The 17,555-nt window shown below is 44.2% G+C and overlaps 1 protein-coding gene across 1 annotated transcript in view; it reads left to right on the top strand.

The window, feature by feature from the left end:
* LOC124185566 overlaps positions 1-17,555 on the top strand; it is a 64,411-nt gene that overhangs the window by 20,558 nt on the left and 26,298 nt on the right. The window contains exons 4-6 of the mRNA XM_046576443.1: positions 231-348; positions 10,128-10,266; positions 11,297-11,386. Coding sequence (XP_046432399.1) covers positions 231-348; positions 10,128-10,266; positions 11,297-11,386 — 347 coding nt within the window. The remainder of the gene's footprint in view (positions 1-230; positions 349-10,127; positions 10,267-11,296; positions 11,387-17,555) is intronic.

The raw sequence follows: 17,555 nt of genomic DNA, 5'->3' as shown, positions 1-17,555 counted from the left end.
AACAGAGTCGGAGCCTAGCAGGATCTTGAAAATGTAATTTTAATATCGAGTGCCAGCGGTGCAGAGCTTGCAAGGCTGTCGTCACAAGCTCACACCGTGACAATCAACCCCTGTGACAGCCACACCCGGTCCCCCAGCTGTGGCGTGTGACGCTTATCGCCAGGGGACAGCCGGGACTTCTTCGCGTCCAGCAGAAGGACAGTTTTAATCCTCGTTGTGTTCTTGTACAGCGAGACGAACGATCCGAACACTGGGCTTCTGGTCGAGGTCTGGAGCAAGGGGATGATCTGGGACCGCGCACTCGGCTATCACTACATTCCCTTGCCGGAAGTGTCCTACTCGAACGAGGTAATGAACAACCCACGTACCTCAGACGCGAGACCCGCGGCTTCGTCATCGCCGCCCGAACATCCGTCGGCCGGTGCACACCGGCGATCGTACACACTTGACAAGAACAGCAACACACGCACCGACGAGTCGGATCTCCACGCCACGGTACCGAGAATTTTCAAAGGGAGAGGAAAAGGAGAAGAGAGGAATCTCCCCCCTTTCATTTTTCTTCCAATTAACCCGGGCGGTGATCTTTGCTTTCGGGGCGCGAGACTGTAGATTTTGTTACCGGGCGGGGGATAATGGGGTTCCTGGATTGTTTGCCTCGGTGCAACTCGGAGGAGAGCCGGAGAACGTTTAATGGCCTGTCTCTCTGCGTCGATCTATCCTCTCGTCTCGCAGCCTCTGCGTCGGTTTTTTCCATTATTCACGTCTGTCGGCCGACGTATGTTTCGAAATTTGAAAAAATTCCACCATTCGCAAGAATCCCGCCGCGGTGCGCGACCAAAAGTAATGCCGGACCGTGCGAGTGTGTTGAGCAGTGCTGGAATATTGGCGAGCTGAATTTAGAGGGGAGGAAAGAACGAGACAGAGAGAAGTCGGCGCAAGTCGAGCTCTCGTTAGACCGAGACTTACCGAGTTGCCAACTTTCTATACGTAGGTACCCACGCGATTGCGAGGCCAACCCAGAAACCCTAATCGGGGGTTATTAATTTCCCTAATGATGATCAAGTGCCAAGCCTCTCTGGGATTCAATTGCCCTTTCATCGTGAATTTCTTTCCTTCTATTTCTGTTTCAAAGAATAATACCTCGATGGGTTCGCGTCCGCGACACAGCTCAACTTTCCAATCAAAGGCCTAACGAGCCCGCCAATAAGGCTCGTCGGTGTCCCTGAGAATCGTGGTTTTTTTCCACCTCGCCGGACAAAGCATATCCTCGGCACGCAACGCCGGGCTAAATTTCGAATATAATTTTACTTTCATTAGCGTCGGGCAGCGGCAAGAGGTGACCTTAACCCTGCAGCGAGGCCGGACTGGAACTGGTTGATACAGTAGAAATACGTTAATTCAAACCGCGAGGAGGAGCACGGGACTGTGAAACCGTTAACGATCTGTCAAGGTATACTTTTCGCCCGAGTTACCGCGAGGAAAGAGAGAAAGAGAGGCAGCGATAACCAGCCCGCGAGGGAAAGAGGGGGGGGGGGGGGGGTCGAGGAGTATATAAAGGCCTCAAACTTTTCGAATCTAAATCGTACGAAAATTTTTTTCAGCTTTAGAAGGAAATGTGTAAATTTCTCCTGCTCATTCCGTGCCTCCAACAGCCTTTCAATATTCCCGTGAAGGTTCGCGATCTTGCACGATCGGAGGGCTATAATAGCTTCCGGAAACGAGCTTTATACCTACGTACATCCGAGTTCCCTCGAGGAACGAGGCTCGCTAATTTCAGCTGTCAATAGCAGCGAGCTCCCCGGTACGTAAGCGACGCGACAGAGATTCGGGCCAATTTCTTTTTCTCGATGGATGGATGCAGCTTTTTTCTTCGCTTCTTCAACCGACGATGTTACGGCAATAATTCTTGGCGCAATGCACGCAGAGTCGTAACCCCTTTTACGTCGAATGAACCGAAATCCCTTCCGATTGGCAGCGTATACGCCGTTGGCTTGCCGGATTCAGCTCATCTCGTCTTGCCAAAAGATATTTTACGCGTTACGGATGTGGAACGTGACGCTTTTGCTCGATGAACCAAAAAAAACCATCAATTATAATTCAACGACCGAGATTCACCGCGGTTTCACCACTCATTTGCCGTAAACAAGCTTTGATCCTTTCTATCATTCTTGTGAGGACGATAAAGAAAACCCTTAATGGGTTGAACGCAGATTGATAGTGTTTGAAACAAATGGTTTCACTACTTCCTTCACCGATTCTGAATCTCTCGTTTTTTCTCTCTGCACTCTATCTGAAGTAACCGAACGGAATTTACACCAAGATCGAATTCCATCGGAATCTACATCAGCGATATTAGTCGCACTGTGCGTATATCAGTTCGGCAAAGCTTTTCATCGCAGGTTTAATTATGTCGCGATAAAAGATGGAAGAAAAAACGTAGTCGATCATCCCGCAGCCTTTCATCCGGCTTACGAGCACACACTCAAGGCCAGACCTGCGGTGAAAGCAGATAGGTTAAAGCTCGGTCAAAACCCTTTCCGGATCAGTTAGCGTCTCGAAATCCATTTCCAGTGTCAAATGACGTCGAGGTTCCATCGGGAGGGCGTGGAGAACGTCGAAACAAGCGATATTCGTAACCTCGTCGTCGCTGCTCGCCTGCAACCGCGAGAGCTGGGGGGTGCGGGAAAAGGGGTGGTCTCATCCGACCTTTGAATTACATTATGTCCCTTATCCGCTGACGAGGAGATCCACAAGTGGGATAGGAACGTGTATAATGCAGCGAACCCGGAGCACGAGGGTGCCCGACATTCGTCTCCCTCCCTCGTCATTTAATATCTCGGTACGTGGAGCGCACTCGGATCGAATCGCCGGAGCTTGCTCGCAATTAATTCGCTTTGAAAATTGTTTCGACTTCGCCGGGAGTGGATGCAGAAAAGTGGCACCGATCCACGCGGGCATGGCTCGCGAATCGGTGTGACGTCGAATGACGTCTGCGGTCGCAGCGCGTCTCCGGGGGCTCGTGGTACTTGCAAATTAGATTAGACCGAGTTCGAGGGACAACCGGCAGCTGTAGGATTCGCTTTCGGGGGCGTCTCGTCTCGACTTTGGCCCGGGTTGATATCGCCCCCCGGTCGGCCCCGCCGTGACGTCACTTGGCACTTAGCCAAGTGGCAACGCTCAATGAAACAGTTCGACGAGGAGGGTTGGGGCGGGCGACGAAGGGGCTGCCGCTGCCTCTCGCGGACGACGCGGCGTATGGCTGTACTATTAGATCGTGTACACGCCGAAAGTAATTTTGCCTTCTCACGCAACCCGGCCACGTATACGTGCAACACGCTACGCGTTACGTTGTACACGCCTGGACGTGTGTCGGATCCTGATTTATGTACAGTGTAACGTCATTTGCTCCGAGTCGCGATTCGCGAACAATAAGTCGTCAATGAATCAATCCAAGCAGACGATGATCCTACGCTTTGTGGGAAGCTTGACTGGCGATGCTTGGTCAAAAACCAACTGTATGTGCATCCCTGTTCCCGCGATTTTCAGCGCATGTCTGCATACCATTTTCATTTCGTATCGAGCGAGTTTTTTTTCTTCTTTTCCTTGTTTGATCAGAACGCTGTGTTCAGGTTATATCGTCGAGGACAATCACGTGGAGTATTTTTCTCGGTTCATTTTCAGCCTCCTCGGGTCGACCAGCGACGGCAGTAATTACTGTTCATTCTATCGCGGTGATTTATGTATGCGCGTCTAGTCATCTACATTTGGCTATTTATAGCGTGCGTGCATTCGTACATTGACGGTAATCATGCACGATGGTTAAGCTCTCGTGAATAATCGGATGATTCTAGGTTTTGGTTTGTGAAAGGAATTGGGAAATTGGTGAACTTGGGTGAAATTTGAAGAATGGTCTTGAGTCAACTCGTCCGAAATCAATACCAGAGGATATGTTGAGAGCGTTTTAAAGAGTCCCGAACATATTTCAAAGCCAGTCCGATCCGAGGCATCGTTGTCAGCTTTGATTTTTTTTTTTTTTTTTCTTTTTTGTTCAAGAAGCCAATTTTCAACGAGGTACCTACAGAGGAACGGAAAGAGAGATAGAGAGAGTGGGAAGGGAAAAGGGAAAAGGAAGCAGATATTCGTTTGATTGAAACAAAGGGGGGCCTCTTTTTTCACAGAGGGCAAGGAATAATGTTACGTTAGCAATTATTTTCAATAATCTCCTTTGTTATTATCGTTGATGAAGTCGGGGGTTTTTCATACAGTTTTGTTTGTTTTTTTGCTTTCAACTTTCACTAATTTTTCTGTTGTCTACTTCGTGGCGGAAATCGGTTGCCTCGATTAATGCGGCGCATCACCATCGATTTGAAATTATAAAACGGGGTATATCCGTGATTTTCCTCGCTGTACGTAGAAAACAAAGGATTGCGGAGAGGCTAGCCTGCCCTAGGCTCTCGTCGAGGACAATCTGGGTCAGACCTGGCTTAAAATATTCATAAAGCGACACGCGAGATCTACATATGAGGTTTGACTCGCATCAGAAATCCACTCGAGTTTTGTCAAGCCTTTTCTGTACCATGCAGCGCAAAGTACGGCGACGCATTTCACCCTCGTTTAATTTTTATCCTCATTCCCGATTTCAATATATCTACAAGTTTCCCAAACCCGTAGTGTATTCTGCGTTGTTCACCCGGGTCACGGCAAAAAGATGCCAGTCTTCATGCGTCAGTTGTGCTCAAGGTCCCAGATACACGTGACAGGCTGAAATTGGTATCGAAGATTTCATTTCATTCGCGCATTCACGTTAAGCTTTCACCAACCGCGCGACCTGTGTAAAGGAATGTGAATAAGTTTGACGATTCAAAGATTCAGCAGCACGTATACATCATCGGGCGACTATCGATGCGAAGTGTCGCTCTGTGTCAGGATAATAAATGACCTGGTGAAATTTTACTCGCCGACCGGAAGGCCTGGGCGTGCCGGATTCTCAGTTTATAGCACAGACGTTGAGGATTTGTCTCGAGTTCGCAGAAGAATAGTTATTCGAGTGAAAAAGGGAGCAGGCGAACGGTCCGCAAGGAAGTTCCCTCCCGCGAAACTGCGAGTAGTTTTCCTTGTCCGCCCCTCGCGACACTTTCAGCCCAGATATATATATCTGTTGTATATACTGTGTGTGTGTGTGTGTGTGTGTGTGTGTGTGTGTGTATATAGGACCTACCCACCCCTCTTCCAACCTCGGACCCAAAACTTCAAACGAGCAAAGTTATACGGAGCTATAATTACCAATGCCGAGGCAAAGGCGGTAGTGTATAGATATATTTATAACACCTCCTCAGGCGACAAAATACATTCCGGTGAAGGTGATCGTCGAGGAGGAGCTTATGAGAATTAAATCTCACTTGATTGATGAAGCCACTGGTCTAAATCACGCCGTGGCGGGGGGATGAAGGAGGGAATCGCGAGTGTCGTCCACTCCAGGTCGCATCGTTTAACTTTCCGCTGACAATACGCGGATGCTATGGAATTAGTCCAATAAAAGTTGAACATTCTTGGAGGATATTTTTTCAAGTTATTCGAAATCGTTTCACGTGCCGTAGAGAAAAAGTAAATGGAAGAGAAAATACTTGGCATCTTTGACCCTTGCCAAGAAGGACGGACGTCCGACGGCTTATCCGTTGCTTCTGTGAGAAATCGACGACGTTAGCAGCTACAGCGGTACTAGTTTGAAAAGATTTTGGCAAACGTTGAGAGCACTTTTATTGTTGGAAACACGAACTGCCTCGTAGAGTGGAATCGATGTCAACGTCGGTTGGTCTCTGTCATATACAGTGCAATAATTCAACGGTCGCGAATATTTCATCCTGCTTGCGATAACTTACCGGTTGATCTTACCGAATATACTACATCGCAAATGCAATTACGAGATTGGGTCGAGGGTTATTCACCTCGGTGGGATTCGTTCGTAACTGTGAGAGGACTTTTAGGCTGCAGACGTGAAGCGTAGGGCAGGATGTGAGGAACGAGGGGGATATATTAGCGAAAAGGGTGGCGAGGGGCGGAGGGGATAATTATCAGGGAAGTGGTGGGAAAACGTCTCGAGATTAGCGCAGCAAAGTTACCGCTGTACAGAACACGTACTATCGCTGAAGGTGGAGATACTCCGCCCCTTCGTTCGCGATTCTGTAACATTATCTATCTTTCTTTACTTTCCGCGAGGTTGAACGTCCCCCGGCAACCATCCCAGAACGACCGTTAACCTATATGAAAATAGCCCGCGCTGATCTATATATATACCGGATATGAATTTTTTACGCGCGGATAGTATTGTTGTAGATTAGCATATAGCTGAGCAATTGTGCCGGCGGCACTTGTAACACATCGAGCTTACTTCAAGGTATTTATTTGGAATGCCTTGTTCCACACGACGTAAATATATATGCTTAGAGACCATGTCTGGAGATTTTTATTTCAACTCTTTGTTCGGTTATGCACTCGGTGAAGATGAATTAGAGGCGGATTAACCCGATTGCCCATTGTTATTCATGTAATAGATGGCTTCCGATTCGGCGATCGGTATAATTACGGTGCGGGTAACTTTGTTCGATGACAACTTCTGGTATAGACTGCAAAGTCGCTAATGCCCCTGTCGTTAGGATATAATTCCGAGAGAGAATCGACCCCCTCACCGATATCTGAAATATATATTCAGTCATTAATTTTTCACCGTTCGAAACGATTGTAAGTTGGAGCTGCGAATTGCGGTGTCTGGTTCACAATTGAAAGGAATTTTGTAACAGTGCAGGAATATTATAGAGTTCCCTCTACGCAGCGCTCTCTGAGAAATGCTTTGAAACGAATACTTTTCATTCTTTATTTACGTCTGGATGTTCAGCACGGTTATTTAGAAAAAGTACATTACACAACGAGATACATCAATCGAAATATAATTACGGGGGTAAATCGATGGGGGAGTGAATGTCGAAAAGGGGTTTCATCCCTCCGAGAGCAGGAGGACAAGTGAATCGTTACGGTCATCGTTGCTCTGCGATGGTTGGAGTACTAAAGCCGATCAAGTGGTCAAACGAATAAATTTACCCTCGTACTGTTCAAAGATTTAACCACGCACCTTGCTATCTCTGTTCAATCATTTGTCACGCGTCCTGCCTGAAACGGGACGGGACTGCGTCACTTTGCGTGAATCCTGACCCTCCCTTTACACGGGATAATAATTCACCCGCGATCCCGTTGAAAACACGTCCATTTGCCGGGTATAGATATGAGGCGAGTTTCGATTCGATGTTGCAAAGAATATTTCTTGTTTTTTTCCGAATTCGTTCTCTCCTCAGCTGCGGTGCTTTTCCGACTGCCGGTTGGATCGGGTTAGCCAGAAGTACGCGTTGCGGGAGTATTGACGTGCGGACCCTGAAGGAAAATTCTCAGGGGAATTTCCCACCGTTTGGCAGTGACCGCGTAAAGAGGCTGGATTTCCCGTGTGATTATGGAAATTCTCTCACACTTCGCTGCACATCGACTCACTCGAGGAGTTCTTAAGGCTCGTTAATTAAAGATGTACGAAGAGTGTATAAATAAAACCTGGGAAGTTCGGCCGTTGTTCCCTTATCTATCTCGGGGACAACTTGGAAGACCTGCAGGTTCGATCAGGCCAAAGTAATCTCAAAGTACCCTGACGTTTTTTTCTTTACACCTCTTTCCGCAGCTCCGACCGATGCTTAGATTTCACCGGTTAAACAACGCCGTTCTGATTAAACGATCCGCAGATTAACCCCCTCGCTTTGCCTCCGACGTGATGAAGTATACATCCATTGTGCAGGTTCGCACTCGAGCTGATCTCGTTCTTAACCGTCTCGTAGCGTGCATGTTCCATCCGACGTCCGCAGCAGTTTCGAGGCCATTTGCTAGCAGACGTGCAAAGAGCCGTGGCGTTAATTATACGCGATTCAACTAATTTTAGCAGCAACTGTACGGGCCCAGACCTTAACTTGGTCTGAAAGGTTGACCCGAATAATTGGCGGTTTGAAAAGCATTCGTTGGACCGTGAAATGATCGCGACTTAGGATAGTCCAATTTCGTTTTTTCTCATCCTTCACCCGCTGTACGACCGGTGGAAAATTGAAATTTTAATTCGATTACGCGACGGAAAAATTACTGCACGAGGCTGCGATCTCGCGGCGAGAGAGAACGAGAAAGAGAGAGAGAGAGGGAGAGAGAATGAAGGATGAGAAAAAAAAATAGCGAGACGTTTTCGTTCCCTCGACGAATCCGACCGAGCACTTCTTCTCGCTTCTCTCAGTCTTGTTCTTCGTAGTTTAACGCAGGGCTTCGGCAATGCGTATCGAAATGTACAGGGAGGTTTTTCACGATCAGCAGGCTGCGTCGAGGCACACCTCAAGGATTTCTAACCACCGACGCTACGAGAAATACGCTGACGGAGTTTCTCGGAAATAAATAAAGAAGGAAAAAGGGTACCTCATAGCGAAGGACAGACGTGGTTCGAATAGGGCTTCCACACAGATGTGAGGTATAGGTATATCAAGAGCGGCGTTAACGACGACGCCCGCCTTCTGCAGCGATAGGCCTCGTTAGAAACTCGCTTTTTGTTTAGGCCCGGGGGATTTCACCGTCGGATGATTAAGGTGATGGGAAAGTGACGCTACGCCGTTGAATTCATTCGGTTAATCCCTATCGGGACGGGGTCATGCATGGACCCCGAAGACTTACGGTTTCTGTCGAGGAGTTAATCCCGCCCGCAAATTAGAAGCTCGACGTCCGCTGGCCTTCAGATAAAACCGCGGATTCGCATTCGCCGACATGTGATTCTTTTTCCAGCCTGATAAAACTATGGCGGAAAATTTTTCCCCGCTATAATCGCGTTCCTCGGCTTCCCAGGGTTGAGAACTTTACTTGTTATCGGCTCCGAAGTTTCTCAATTATAAACCGCGGCTCCGAAAACACTTCCATGCATCAGCGCCCTTTTTTCTTGTCACACTTTTTTCACGCCTGCAACGATCACCCCGGCGTCACAGACACGCTGTCCACTAAGGTTGGCAGCTTTTTAGAAGGGTGACGCTGAATTGGGAAAAGTACCTGAGCTGAGTCCATCTCCAATTTCTGTTCGTTCGTCAAAGCGATATCACCCAGTGTCTGCAGAATGCGATACGTGGGTGCGATTAGTTTGTACATTTCATAAAAATATTCCTGCAGAGACTCGCGGCAGCGGATAATTGATGAAAAATTTTCGCCTCTTCGTATCCAATATTTTCATTCGCCTGTGGCTCCAGGCTTGCCTAAGTCTCGGGGCGATTTTCATCTGTTCCTTTGCCATTTCTCACCTTTTCACATAATTTATAAAGATTTTTCTGTACCAATGTAGGGTAAATACTCAAATAATACTATGTACCCTCGGTCAAGATATGAAAACAAAAAACGAACAAACATCTTTCCAGCATATCTAAATCCGAAGTTTGTTCGTTGAAAAAATTCAGGTTTCGTGAGACCCGTTACCTGTTACATTTTCATTTCCATTTCCTTTTCATTTCTCGGAATTCTCTTATCGGTATCTCTGTCCCAAAAGTTCGAAGGTCAAAACATTCCGAATCCAACAATAAGAATCGGACGATCTGTAATATTGCAAGAAATACTCTCTCCTCGACTTCGTCCAAGTTTGATCACGATCGTCGTCAATGTTTGAGTTTGAGCCAATGGTGCTCGAAAAGACGAGAGTCAACTGGTGCGACAAGAACACGGTTTCGAAGAGTTCCCAGCGGTATAACGATCTGCCTCTCGGAGAAAACACGGCTCCTTAGACCTCGTGTATATATACGTATATCCCCCGAATCAGACGCGCGGTAATCCGTTTCAAGTCTGTTTACACGCGCAGAAACGCAAACGCGAATTCCTCTGAGCCGGGACGCGTGGCTGATGGAGATATTGACTCGTTTCACTGGCGGCACTTTGCACCGCACGTAAGGTGCGTTACATGCACTCGCAAACAAACATCGACACGCCGCACACTCCGATTGCCGACGACTTCGGCGTTCGGCCGGAAATTGATCCGCAAACAGCGAGCAACAATAATATATGTGTATATTTTTATTTTTGCCCATTTGGTCGACGATCGTCAGGACGGTTCCGGCCAATGGATCAGCCTGGATTCGGAGCTGGAGATGAGAGGTGGCGAAGTAGTTGGTACGAAAGCACCGACGGGACACATGCTGCTGATCGATTGTCGGTTCGAGCTGCCTTTTGGTAAGTTTTCGAGCGAATCGCCGCGTTAACGGCGAACATTTTCAACCCTCTACTTGGATTATGCATATTTATATACGATTATTAACATTGACACTGCAACGGTAAACGTTTACATACGTGCGTATATATAAATATATTTTACATATAATACACACAAACCGTATTACATACCCGTGTCCTACAGCTATGTATAAAAATCCCGCGTAGATTTATGACGGAGGAAAATTTTCTTTTTCCTTCACTTTTTCCTCCTTCCCATCGTATCTTCTCGTCGGTATTTTTTCGGCTACGTGCCGAAAGAGAGAAAGAGAGAGAGAGAAAGAGAGAGGTTACGGCGGTTCATTGTCGCCTCACGACGGAGAGATCTGAAAGGGTTGAAAGAGGTCGTCTCGTTCTTGGTCAGTCAAAGTCCTTCGGGCTGATTTGGGGACGGCAGCTGGAAGCTGGGGAAGAAAAGCATTTCACCGGCCACTTCTTGAGCAACAATAAAAGGATAGGAATAGTGATTCCGTCTCGGTCAAGGGCTAAGCAAGCAAGAGGCTCGCGAAGCGGAATGGCATTTTCAATTTTCTCGAATTCTGTGTGCTCTGCTCTGTAATCGGTGAAAGTAAGCGAAAGTCTGATCGAAGAACGGCGGATACGTAAGCAAAGTTCCGTGGCTAACAATACCGCGAACGGTTAATTACGTGACTCGGTTGTTTCATCCAATTAACGCCGGGACAAGTCGAGCGTGGGCGATGATAACGCCTCGCTATCAGCTTCGGGAAGGTTGCAGTTGCTATTATATTTCCCCGCAGCTGAATATCTCTCTCTCTCTCTCTCTCTCTCTCTCTTTCTCTCCCATTCTTTCTCGCGGAACTTGTGTAGCACAGCGGCGTACGCAATATCGCGGTACGAGATTGCGAAACGAGACGAAAAGGAGAAAGGAAAAAGAAAGGAGAAAGGAAAAACCCCCTTGTCCCGAATTCAATCCATATTATTATCATTCGCGAACGTATCGTAGAATTTTGATTAATCGTTAACCAATCAGGAAAGTGTGACCCTCCGACCGGATGGAAATCTCTGCTAAGAAGCGAAACGGCTATGAAGTTGAGAGCGGCTCGGCCCACGTGCGGCTCAGGTACCTTCACACGTCATTCTCAAACCCATCGATATTACCATATATTGTATTTGTTTTTTCTTTTTTAACTTTCTTTCTTTCTTTAGTTTTACCACAGTGTAGAACGACGGCGAGCCGTTCATTCGGTACGCGGCCGAAGATTGATGTGAAAAATTTCGTGAGGTTGGGCAATAATTCAGTATCTTATTCCGATCGTGGACTTATTGTTTTTAGTATTTTTCTTTTATTTTTTTATTTTTCCGCTTCGATGTGATTTTTCAAACGTGCCTACGCGCAATCTTTTTTTCCTTTTCTTCTCCCCTTTCGTTTTCCGAATAAATATACTTGGTTCGGTTTCTAGATATGGAACAATTTCATTCACTCTGGGAAAAAAGTTTGTCAAATTTAATACCTCGTGGCAGCTCGGAAGCCAGCTGGGAATAACTTCGTTACAGCTTCACGCGAACTGCACGAACGCGTTCGAAATTTAATCCTGTTTCTCTTCAGTATGAAGATTTACCGTAGAAAAGACTGCTTCAATTTTCCGTTCTGCTCCTGTTTTTATTTCCGATTCATTTATTCTCTTTCACGTTGCGTCGTTTTCTCGCACTGTTCCAATCTCTTATGCAGCGCGCTGTATATGTATTCAGCGACGTAGAGAACCGTGTTCGAACGGAAGCACATTTGCCAGAGTTGAACCTCGTTTGGATAATCGCATATTTAGCTGACGATCCTCGAACGAACGGCCGACCACGTTAATCTACACCTTGTAATTAGTCGATTTTTACCCTTTCCACCCCTTCTTGCTCGCCATGCCACTGCACCACTTAATTACTACTGTTATACAAACTTCCGTGTGCTTTTCAAACGTCCCTATAACATATGTCGCCTATCATGTTATATTATAAATGTACCATCCGTATTGGAAATCCCCAAAGTTATACGTGTTACGTACCTGTTATAATACACTGGATGATCGTGTCCCTGTTCGTGCTCACCATACGTTCGAAACCCCGTTCGTCATCGACCACCCACGTACATGTTCCAAGGCAAAGGTACATATCATGCTATCGATATGCATCGACTTTTGACAGTAAATGCAACGCTCGCGACGGAAGCTCCCCGATACCATTTCTTGAAGGAAAAGATTTCCACGACGGCGGTAAGTTCGATAATTTTCCTCCACCGAGCGTACAATGGATACTTTTCTCGCTATGTACCTGATCGTATTATGTATCCTACATTCTGTATATACGAAAGTATATTATACCCACTTGTATGCATAATATAAAGGTACCTGCCTACCTGTCAGCGATTCGATTTGGTGTCGTACAAAAGCTTGAGGCCTTCCGATTAATCGAACGCCAAATTTTCATGCTTTAAGTTGTGCTCTTGTTGTTAACTTCGTATAGCATATGTTTTGTTTCAATCCCGAATCATCCAGTGTATTAATTGAGAGAAACTTTTCATTGGCATCTAGTGGATATGGGTTAGAAGCTGAGATTCAGATTCTGGAAAGCAATTTGTGCAACTATTTTTGCTCGGTGTCATTTTCAACTATTTTCACGAATATGGAAATACGAGAGGAAGCAAAACAATCCAACAGCACAAGCCCAACTAGCACCATTCCCACACAGAAGCACTGCATTTTGATGAACATTTCTCTACATATCTTTTCAAAATTACCTCTGTCATATCAATATGTGTGCACTTATATATATTATACAAATTTACAAATGAAACAAGTGAATATATTCGATGTTTTCTTTTTCTTCTTCTCGATATTGATGAACATCGCTGTTTGATATTGCTATATACTATTTGATGTTCTATTCTCTGTCTTTTCGATAAAAAATAAAAAAAAATCTCTCTATTGATGTTACAGTTTTATAAAACTTGTAAAAAAATTCTAAAACAAAATTTAAAGTCTACAAACGGCAGAAAGTATAACGAACAGGGCTCACTTTTACGTTTAACAGTAAAAAAAAAGTGACATAACAAACACCAGGCTTTTAAATTGAACTTGATTCTCAAACTCGAGAAAAAAAAAGTCTAGATACAGGAACAGTGGTTGAATGAATGAAATTTATCGACTTTGAAAATTACGAGCACTTGTGTGTTTCGTTGAACGACTCTGGGGCAGTAAATGAATTCACACGCAATATATGACAGAATAATTGTAGTCGCAGATTTTAGATAGAAAATCATTGCCACTTTGAAAGCATCAAAAATCACGTGCTAGCAGTGGCGCGGCAATAGCATCGATGGGGCGCGAATTATTGTCGTTATCTAACTCGGAGTGTGCTGAGTGAATTATTTGGAAGGTACCTGCGGTCGATGCATTGGGGCTTAAGCTATGGCTGCGACACTGTATGAGTATAATTCTATTTCTACTCATTCCTTCTCATTCTTTATAGTTCACCTGTCCGTATACCCGTACGTAAATAAACGTGTTTTCGGCCTATAATAATATTAATCTTGTTCGTTTCGGACGAATTCCCATGACGTAGGTATATACCTATAAAACTAGTACGCTTCACGCTAGTAGGTTATGCAAACAAAGTATTAATTGACATTTATTGATATTGAAATTGGCAAAACCAGCCTGCATCAAAGACTTTAAAACCTAATCATACCCTCAGTAGAAAGTAATCAGGTATAACCTGTTCAAGGGAGTACATGCAGTTTTTACAACGTAAAATTTTCTGTCTCTGAGAAATTGGATTATCGAGGAAAGCTGTGTGTGTTCTCTTAAGCATGCACGCAAAAGCACGTGTTTCACAGATTTAATAAAAGATCGAAGCCCGCTGCGTAACGAAACATGTCAACACCAACAAATATTCGATCTCTGCTGGATGTTAGGACTGGGAAAATTCACGCTTACAATTAATTTGAAATCGATTTTATTTCCTGCGGTATTCACAATAATAACTCACACGTAGAAACGTAGAGTACCTACCTGAATTAGGACGATATAGTCACAGGATAATTGTAGTTATACATAGTTATATACAAATACAAGTCATTCAATAATCGAGGTCGAATTTCACTGCTCGTTTGCCTGAATTACGATTGTATGATTATCATCCCACCCATCACAGTAAAGAGTGTTAACGATGTTAGAAAAGTGGTTATAGAGCATATTATAATTAGGAAATGGAAAAATATCCAGGATGTACGACCTGCGACTATGCCCATTTCTAAAAACCTTTTTTTCTCGACTTTACAGATGCGAGGTATATATATATTTTTTTTTTTTTTTGTGAAACCTTGCCAAGTGTCAGGTCAATACAGCCTTCGCATCTTGGTTTGTTCTCTTTTGCACATCGCCTGCCTTTTTACAAAAGACGATGATGCCTTTGAGACTAAACGGAAAAACTAATTCGCTGGACCAATAAATTTTAGTGTTAATGTGCAGACAGAAGAAAGTTTATTGCAATAAATAGAATGTTAAAAAGTTTAACTAACGGGTTTGCTAAGTTGGGAAGCTGACTTCGCTATATTTAAAAAAGCTTTGTTATTTCGCTTTGACAGCCAAAATTCTAGCTATCTTTATATTGAGACTAAAATTTGCCAGTCTAGCGAATTGTTTTTTTTTTTTTTTTCGTGCACAGCACAATTCGAGAATGAAGTTGACCGGTGGTTTTGCGCATTTGAAAATTGATAATAAATGAAAAAAATAATCATAATTTGTCTCAGCTCACCCCGCGGAAATATTCCACCGAGTTCTTGGCATGCAAAAGCAAAGTGATTCGAAACTGAGAAGGCATATTTATAGCAGAGGGGTTGCCACCCTCGACGAGTTGCTCACGGAGTTGAAAATTACTAAGCGCGTGCAGTGGGAGAAACACGGAATTCAAGTTTTTTGCTACTGAAAAGTTTTATTATTCTAAGCTCCAAAGTGAAAGGAATACGATGCTTTAACTACGCGCGCGCACGAAGCGTAGCGAAGGCGTGAGAAGAGAAGAAAACGAGATCTAGAGAAAAAAAATAAATAAAAAATAATAACGGTATGAAAAAAAAATAATAAAATAACGCCAGTAAGCTGATTATGGTTGCGCGAAAACGACTCCCTCGAGATTTTAACTTATTTACCGTTATACATATATACATTACATGTATATGTAGCAGGTATAAAATGTATAACACTGTATACACGGAGCCCTCTGTGACACATATATACATATATACGTATACATAACAATACATCGTTTTGTGTAAAATCAGTGTAGCATCTGTGTATGTTCGTATGTATTCAGAAACATTCACACATTTACTTATAATGCGTATTAGACTGTGTTAAAAAAATTAACCATCTTTTTTTTCAAATTCAAGTCGAATATATTCTTCCCAATGACCAAAAAAAGGTGCATTCGAAGTCTTAGCTCTTAATATTAATATTCAGAGGTGTCTCATTGCGATTTTCTACAATTTCATTTCCGTTCTACCTGTATCCGCTGAAATTTTAACCATCTTACCGTACGTTTCACGTGACGGAAGTGTGGGCTGCAAAATAATGCAAACGTTCAGGAGGATCAAAGGTTTCTAGTTGCGTTCCAAATGAGTTTTTAGTTCTACTACTTTTTATTTCTGAGAAAAGGAAACGACTCCGCTTTTCCGTGGGTCTTTTGACGCGTTCGGATGATTATTTTTGCTAGAGAAATTACAACCGAGGAACAAAGTGGCAATCGACGCTCCCGTCGTGTCGAGATGATTCGTTTTCTGTTGGTTGTATCTCATTCCTTTGTTTCGGGGTAAAAGGACTGGATTGCAAATGGCAACGAGAATGAATAAATTCAAATGAAGTACTTCCCTTACTTTTTATACCGCGGCCCCGCAAAGTTCGGAGTGAAGAAGTCCGAAAGACAGAGAGATAGCTACGTAGGCATCGCACAGGGTGTAAGATACTTGTTACGTGTTCCGAAAGTCGAGCTACTCCCCCGAGACCATTGGCAAAGTTTACAAGCGAACTGAGCGCAGCCGAATGAACTGAAGCAATTAAAGCCATAACGATAGTAATAAAAATAATAATGTAAATAATAAAATTGTAACGTTCGGACATCAATTAATGACGAAAGTCAAAGCCGAAGAAATGCCAAGGTGGAATGGGCCAGGTAGATATCAAATTGTCCCAGAGCGGGATGACGTTTCGTTGAAACGTTCTACATGCAAGGAAAAAATTGTAATGTAGATTTTAAATCTCCCGTTGTAAATATATGGACAGCACTTTTTTCGAGTCAAATCTACCTGAGCATATTGTAACTCTTACTATTGGTTTTGCAACTCTTATTATCGGATTTGTAAATCTTGCCAAAATTGCTGTAGATTTAACTCGAAAAAAGTGCTGTCCATATATTCACCACAGGCGATTTAAAACGTACAATATTTTTCTAACCGTGTACGTTTTAAAAATTTTACAGCGGTGGCTTGAAGGGAGGAGAGAACAGAAGGACCTCTTCGCGACTTGACCTTTTTTTCTAATTGCATGCCGGGTGAAGTTAAAACCTGGTGGTAAAAATAAACCTCTGTTCCCAGTAGAATTGGTGTCTCGTTTTATTTCACATTCTATGTAACTGTACGAAAGGCCAACCAGAAAGGCGTAGGTACCGATGAAGTACCCTCACACCTTGCGCGTTGAGTATGCCGACCCTTTGAACCTCTCGGGGAAGATATCGAGTAACACATAAAAAACGGACAAATCCAAAAACTTTCCTCCGTACTCGTTGGCCAGACCGGAACCTGAAATGAGACTGCGCGATGAGATGTAAATCAGAGAGCTCCGGTTGACACGTTTCTCGAGGGATCGCGGGCAATTGTGAAGGGTGCAGCTTGTAACAGAGACAGTTAACTGTAATCGAATATCGGACGAAACGTGCCGAGAGTCAATGGAACTTGAGAAATGGATCTGCGAATCTCATACAATGAGGAATTACTTGAGCTTTAAATTCACAATCAGTAGCGAGCGAAAGTCCGCACAGTCTGAGGGGCGAAAAAATTTTCTGTGAAAGATTTTCGTATTTACCGTTCGTTCGTTACTTTGGAAGGAGAGGATTAACAGCTGTAATTACTAGGCTTATTTTTTTTCAAACACATTCCTTTCTGGGATGGTAAGGTCCCCCAAGCGCATTACGTCGATGTATAAAACTTTCGTCGTTATGTATGTGAATATTTCGCGAATTAATTAATCAGT

This window comes from Neodiprion fabricii, chromosome 6, assembly GCF_021155785.1.
Source record: "Neodiprion fabricii isolate iyNeoFabr1 chromosome 6, iyNeoFabr1.1, whole genome shotgun sequence".
In the NCBI taxonomy this organism is placed as follows: domain Eukaryota; kingdom Metazoa; phylum Arthropoda; class Insecta; order Hymenoptera; family Diprionidae; genus Neodiprion; species Neodiprion fabricii.
The sequence above is the reverse complement of the archived record's forward strand: the minus strand, read 5'-3'. Positions and strand labels throughout refer to the sequence as shown.